The sequence below is a fragment of the Pterocles gutturalis genome, unplaced genomic scaffold (genome assembly GCF_000699245.1).
Source record: "Pterocles gutturalis isolate BGI_N339 unplaced genomic scaffold, ASM69924v1 scaffold34953, whole genome shotgun sequence".
Lineage (NCBI taxonomy): Eukaryota > Metazoa > Chordata > Aves > Pterocliformes > Pteroclidae > Pterocles > Pterocles gutturalis.
Genome location: NW_010126816.1, coordinates 1 through 7,654, shown reverse-complemented (window position 1 = coordinate 7,654; position 7,654 = coordinate 1). Strand labels below are relative to the sequence as shown.

The 7,654-nt window shown below is 36.7% G+C and overlaps 1 protein-coding gene across 1 annotated transcript; it reads right to left on the bottom strand.

Moving 5' to 3' along the window:
* Positions 1 to 448: 448 nt before the first annotated feature.
* Positions 449 to 5,074, bottom strand: LOC104465877 (non-specific lipid-transfer protein-like). Its single transcript, XM_010079096.1, has 5 exons — positions 5,031 to 5,074; positions 4,786 to 4,879; positions 4,072 to 4,201; positions 2,576 to 2,655; positions 449 to 1,350 (listed from the first exon to the last, which is right to left on the bottom strand). The coding sequence occupies exons 1-5, from the start codon at positions 5,072 to 5,074 to the stop codon at positions 1,255 to 1,257; spliced, it is 444 nt and encodes a 147-aa protein (XP_010077398.1). The 3' UTR covers positions 449 to 1,254.
* Positions 5,075 to 7,654: the final 2,580 nt, after the last annotated feature.

Below are 7,654 nucleotides of genomic sequence, written 5' to 3'. Positions count from 1 at the left end.
GAGGTATAAAATAAAACTGCAATGTGTAAGATAAAAAGGATCAAATACTAAAAATTAATTCCACATGACGTGTAGGTAAGCTACAGAAATTCTTGACCCATACTAAAAAGGTATCAAGGATTGAAAAAGGGACTGGACAAACTCATGAACGACTATCCACCAAGAACTTCAGATACAGACATACTACTTCTGGCTCAAATTTGTGAGCTGGAAAAAAAATTAAAATTAAAAAATTGAAACCGGCAGAGTTCCTCAGTCATGGCCCACATATGTGGCGATGTGAAGTGTATATACTGGACTGAGATGTGGTTTACGAGTATCTATTGACAACGCCTGAAGAAGAGAAAATGAAGGACTGCAGGAGCCCTTCATGACAATCTGTATAAAATAGTCAGTTCAGTGCATTAACACAAAAACCATGTTTACAAATCCGAGGAATCGACACACAGAAGAACAGGAAAAGTATATTTAATTTTCTATTAAACTTCCAACCAGAATACATTTTCCCAAAACAGAAGTTAAAGCTTTTAAGTTATTGATAAGAATTTCATAATGATCAACACCAGATTTTCTCAGGAGAAAACAGCTAAAATGTTGGTTATACTCCCTCTCTGCTCTCCTGGTGAACCTAATCTTTTTTCAAGGTGAAATATTATCAAATCCTGTGAATCTCAAAACAATGTTCTAGTTCCTGCTTCCTTCTGGATATTTTGTTTATTTTTTAATCCCAAAGTAGTAATAAGAAAAGCATTTATTAGCAAATTCCTAAAGCCTATTCTGAAAAAATGTTGTTAGAGATCCCCTGGAGAAGACCATTTTAATTTAAGCAGCAGCAAATTTGTTAGAATGGAAGTCTGAAAGCATTTGTATAACCCGCTATTACAGCTTTTAAAAAATGCATCTCACTTAATTGATATGTCAAAATATTTATAACCTTCCTCACTCTCTTCCCAGCTAACCTGAACAACAGTAAGCAGCTCCACTCAACTCTAAGTTTTATAAAATTTTTCATATTGATTAAAACAAAAGTTGTCACATATACCATTTGTAAGAGATAGTGCCTCAAGCTTAGCCTAAAAATCTTTGCCACAGACAAACTGATGGAATTTATTAAGAGAATTAAGGTCTCTAACCACAGAATTTAGGTGAGAGAGGTCCAATGAAAACCAGCCTGCACCACATTATTGATAAGGTCTAGTTTCATTCTACTTTTTTGTCAAGAATATCAAGAACTGACTGTTTACACTAATGAGCTCAAAGTTTAGCTTTGCCTGGCTGAAGTTGTAGATTCTGAAGTTTCATTGCCAAGCCCATGTTCCCAGAAACCTTCAATTTGCCTTGAAAGAATGCCTAAAAAGAAAGAAAGATTTTATGAAATGCAATACAACATGTTACCCAAAATGCACCCCTCCCAAAAGTTATGTGCAGGTCCTGGTCTGCAGTTTTGTAATTCCAACAGTTTTAACAGACATCTCGTATTTACCAACAAATATATTTTCTGACACTAGAGCTAGAAAAGTAAACTGAGGAAGTTTTATGTTTATTGTATTTGTGATACCTAAAGAGAATCAACTCAGTATTGCATGTTTCTTGCATTACCATAACGCTGGATCTGTGTACAAACCAGGGCAGAATATCCAATGTTTTGGTGATGACAGCTCATAGGATCAAAGTTCACTGTTTCAATTGAAGACGATAAAGCAATCGTGTACAGCAGATGCCACAACTGATTTCTTACTCAAATCCCTCCAGGCATCACTGGTTTTGTTACTGATTAATTCAGTTTTATAAATATAGTTTGTGAAGCAGACACACTGAAGATCTGGCTTTTTTCCTCCAGACCTCGTAAAAAGATGAACTGCATGCACTACAATACCCAAATTGTAGATGTAAAATTGTAATCGCTTCTGAATTTCCGACATGTATGCTACCTTTCTGTAATATGCTTTACTTTCAAACTTCTCCAAGACACACTTCAGTTTGTGAAAACTCTTATTTACCTTGTCATTACCAGACCAAAAACCTTTAAAAAGTGTTATGCAGAGCACTTCAAATTTAGAAGTATGAAAAAACAACTTAAAATGAACTTAAACATCTGGTTTACTTGTACACTATGGCTGCTTTTGACACACTGAGGAATAAAAATCACAAAATTATCACAGGCATTCAGTGGATGCCCACCGGAATTTCCACTTTTCAGCATCAAGATTACTCCTTATGCTAATGCCAGCTATGAGCTTAAAGCCCTCCAAAGAGAGGGCCAACATTCCTCCTTTCTTAAGTCACACTGCAAATGCTAGTTTCCCCTTCTTCTCTGCAAAACAAGCACTATTATATCCCCTTCTGGGCCACCTACAGTATGTCCGAGATAATATGTACCTATTCAGAAGAGCAGATACTGTCTTTCTTTATTAATCTTACTTTGGCCAATTTGTTCAGAGAAAGTCAAGAACTGTCACTTTTCAGATCGTCCACGGCAGCTTTGGAGGAGGGGATTTATTTAAATGATTTCAACTTAAACACACTCAAAAAACCCAAGTCAGTCCTCTTACTATTTCATCTTTGCTCTACTTACTGTCTGAGGATTCATTTTGCCAGTCATGAGTGCTAACAGATCACTGTCCGCCATTGTAATTGTACAATCCGCCTTCTTATCTGTAAGGTAAGAGCTGACTATGAAAACTCAAACTGAGGGATGACACAGTAACAGAAAATGCAACTCCATGAAGAATCTGTCAATACTACAGGTTAGCAATATAGTACCTGAAGTACATACAAATAAGTGCCATTATAAAAATAGCAACAAAAGATCACCCAACAGCCAACAGGCATCCGCGCCACCCTGTAGCACAGACCATCCCAACACTGAAGAAAGATGGACCTTTCTGAAAGGTGCTAAGGAAATTCATTCCTTGGAAAGAAATAATAATCTACTTGTAATGAGACAATGTTAATTACAAGCATTGACAAATGTCTTAAGTTTTATCAAGCTTAAATTTGCTAGTATTAAGATCAACTCAGAAAAAAACGTATTTTCCCCTGTGACACTCTGAAGATATTAATCACTGAAATTTCAGGCATTTCCTGCCCTCTCCTTCGATGGGAACATGTGCATTCTAAAAGCACTCAATGGAACTAATTCAAACCCACCGGTTTTTAGGATCTTACTAGAAATAAGCTGAAAAAATTATTTTAATAAGCTCCAATAGATACATTAATGAATATACCAAAGGGCTAAAAACTGCACACATCTTTTCCTACAGTCTTTGACAAAATGCTGTCCATAGAACAGAAAACAGTGCTTTTCTTTTTGTAATAACTTAGATCAATTAATTCCAAATTAAATCCCGCCATGTTTTTAATTAAAAGCTTTATGATACAGTTCCATGGGTATATGAAATTCTGAGGACAGACTGTTGTCTTTGGCTTTTTATTTACGTTACTAGGATGCATTACTTCAGTTCTGAGACGAGACATTTTCATGGCAAGATTACAAATCCTTTGTTTCCAATACTTTCATGGGGTTCCCCACCACCACATAGTCTGTGTCTTATTTATGTCTGCCTTTTTTAAAATGGAAACTGAAGTTTTTGTCAGCGGGTGCAGTATTGAAATCATTCAAGTTTTATTGCTTAACTAGCTGCAGAGAAGTAACTTGATGAGACAGACCAGCTACCACCTACCAGTGTCTCCCAACAAAGCAACTGAAGAAACAGCTACAAATTACAACTCTGGCTCAAATTTTAAGAGAAGAGTACAACAAAAACCCCTGAGGTTTGAAATACATATATATTTTTTTAAATTCTGATTCCTGTAAAAGTCATATGACAGATCTGTCTGAAGCCTCTAAGGAAACATGCAATTATCTAGACAGAATTCACAATAGAAAATGTTTAATTCTTGGTCCAAAACATCACGTATTAAAAGTGTCAGTAATAAGAAAAGTTTAACATTAAGGTAGCTCTATACCACTTCTGCGCAAGGTCACTATAGCTTAAACAGAACATGAATTTTTAATATTTTCATTAGTTTTATGTGTTTTTTGCAATGATGTAATAAAATAGCACTGACCTGAATTAACTGCCACAGAGCCTTTACCATTTTTCACATCTACTACCCAAGTTGCTTCTTTCCCACCAGGACCATCCTTTATTTTGAAGGCAAAGATTCCACCAATTTTCTTGACAAATTGCTCTCCTTCCTGTAATGACCATGTAATGTGCAAATTATTCATTTACCTCAAAAGAATTTTAAGATAGTTTGAATTAAACAGAAAGGAATTTTAAAACCTTTACCCTTTCTACTAACATTGAAATATCTATTTCCCTCTAATAGCTTTCTTTTAAACAACCATTTAAAAAAAAAAAAAACCAAAACCCACAAACTGCGACTATCTATATTAAAATCTGACAACTAAAAAAATTACCACGGTCATGACAGTCTTGTGTTGGTGCAAGTCTGGCAAAACACAACTACTACTTCTAATCACTGTTACAAAGCAAGCAACAAACACCAAACACAAATGTAAAGTTTCTTGTGTTAGTTAGCAAACTCCTCTTGCACAATCTACACTTGCCTTTACTGAAATACCCTTATGCAGGTAGGAACTGTCTGAAAAAAAATAATATAATGGCACTGCACAGAAACAGAGCGATATTCAAAGTTGTGACATCTGTTTCAATCAGCAATACTGAGGAAGTGATTGATGTTACTATATTCCCATCAGGTTTCACACATGTTCTGTCATAAATTAAAATCCTGTTACAGGTAAAAGTAGTCAAGTACCTCCTCAAGCTTCTTTTCAATCTCTTTGAAGACCAAATGTGACTTAAATCCATCAACAGCTGCGCTGAGACGCACGGCCGCAATACGTCCAGTGCTGAAAAGAAAAACCCATTCATTTACATACCTTTAATCACATTTTCAGCATCATCAGGTTACCATGAATAGGCCTAACACCAGCGAGAACAGTCACGCTGAAACACCTTCAGCAGTATAGAAAAACTATACAATACCAAAGTGAAGCTTACCCTCTAATAGGCTTGACAGCTTGAATCGCAGTCACTTCAAGCATCTAGACTTTTTTGCATGTATGGACAGGACACTAATTTTATAATGAAAGTAAATCATTAATCTTGTTAAGCTAAATCCTCAGATAACTACCTTTTGGTGGGGGGGGGAGGGCGCAATGGACAAAACAAATCCCCTTCTCCCTCCCAATTCATGAGAGTCTCAACTGTCACAAGAGGCACTAGCATTATTCCCAATTCTCTGGAGTAGTCACCCTGCATGGCCTGACAGCAGCATGAAACCTAATTCTTCATTTCTGCAAAGGCACCCAGAGGAGAAGTATACAGATGTCCACAGAAAAAAAAAAGCAGAGGAAAAAAGTTTACAATTATTAGCATCTCTCAGCAGCAGAGTTCAAAATTGTGGTCAGGTTTGATAGTGTTAAAGTGACAGAACTGCTTAAGAAATGTTGCTAGAACTTAAATTTGTGTGGTACTAACACTATACACGCATGCTAGGGTGCCAATATATGGACAGCCTCATCTGAAGAAGACACATCAATTTTGCTAATGAACCAAGGCTGTACTAACAGGATGTAAAATTGCAAGGTGTCAAAAAAAGCAGAACTGTTTCAAAGAGTAATCCAAAATTGATCAAGTCCTGCTGTCATTTACCTTGATGTACATTCTCAGTAGCTATTACTAAAGCCACTAATTACAGGATAGATCTGAATCCGATGATTAAGTCTACATGCCTTGCTGTAGAAAAACTGGTATGAAGTATCTTCATAAACATGAAATGCCATGACCTTTCCCTTAATTACACAATACACAACATCGTTCCATTACATAAGCGGTGTCTGAACAGCTAAGCTGCACTGTTTCATTTCAAAGTCTGACATACATCAGTGCAACTCCTTGTGTCCGATACCTCCCGCACACAAAGCCTTTGTGAGACCTGAAGGTTTTCAAGCTTCTCTAATATAACATTAACCTAGCATTGCTAAGATTTCTCTGCTTTGAGATATGCCTAAGAAAGAATTAAAAAAAATTCTCAATACCAATGAAGGTGAAGTGAGCTGTAGTAAATTAGACTTAATTTCTTCAGGAGAAACATTATCTATGCATGCAAAGCTTTTCCTCACAGGAAGGCACTACTTCGAGCAGCATCTCAGGGTTAACAGCACACCAATAGTAAGAGATTCCCTGTTTCATAAAAATCACAATATTTTTAAAGACAAAGCTCAAAGCAATGGAAAATAGTATATTCCCTCTAACAGCCTTTCCCTCAGATTTAAAACTGTGTATCAACACACACCGCCAAGTTTTGTGAGCATGTTTGACGAGAATCCATGGGAATATGTTTTTGCCTTTATCACACCTATTTTCTCATATGGTCCAACCTCTTACGGATTACAGAATTTACAGAATTATCACTTTTGACACTGTGCTACAAAAAGCTACTGCTACTGCCCTTCAGAGTTCAATTGCTTCTTTCATTGCCTGTTCCACAGATTATACTGGCACATTAGAAATACAAGTTGGGAGGGGAACATTTCTTTCTGGAAGTCCAGCATATGATATATTTCACTGTTCATAGTTTTTTAGAGCAAATATAAAGTATTGGCATCAATCCTTAAAACCAAAAGATATATTTCACTGTTCATAGTTTTTTAGATCAAATATAAAGCACTGGCATCAATCCTTAAAACCAAACCTGGGTATCAAAAAAATCTCCCTTGAAATTCTGGTATATTTACAAATTTTAAGTATTTTCTCTCAATTTCTGTCTGTCCTAGCATTGAACTATAGCAGATTGCAAGACAGTTCCATAGTAAGGTTCTCCTCTCATTCTGAGGTATGCTCCAACTGCAAATGCAAATTCTTTAGACAAGACTGGATGAGTAACATGCCTGAATTTTAACAAGTACTTAGAATACCACACGTAACACACACAGCTGAGAGGAATTCTTCACAAAACCAAACTGGTAATAATTTTAGCAGTGAAAGCAGTGGGTATCTCTATCCCCTTGCTTTTTTTTTTTTTTGGCAAGTCCCTAGGTTTAACTAATTCATTTTAACATGGCCTGTTTTGTTCTTGGAATTGATTTGTTGTTTTGTTGGCTTTTTTCCCTCCAAACATTAGACTTTTCCTTACAGGAAATCATGCAAGCCATTTTTACCGACTAGTTTGCTCTTTTCAATAAGTTATATGTCATAGTGCTTATTGTTCACCAGGAGTAAGACCCTGTGTAAGTTATAACCTCTGTATACAACTGCACTGCTGTAGGTATGCAACAGTTCCAACTGTTGAGCAAGTTTTAATTTACAGTGCAATTTCTTCCTTGCACAGAGGCAGAAAAATTCCCTTCCTTGCAGAGGGAAAAAAAATACAACACAAAGCTGTAGGAGCACAGTGAACACGCAGTGGGATCAAGTTTACACCACGACTGAACCCACAGGGAAAGTTTCTAGTGACAGGACAACCAAGACCTGCACACGAATGCTGAACACGCATTTTCATTCAGCAGTTCATTTTCTCGCCCTGTACTTTACAGGGATACAGCCGGACAAGTTGCTGCTTTGTCAGGTCTCTCAGTACACACGGTGCTTTTTTTTCCTCTCCCCAAGAAGCCAGCTGCGCG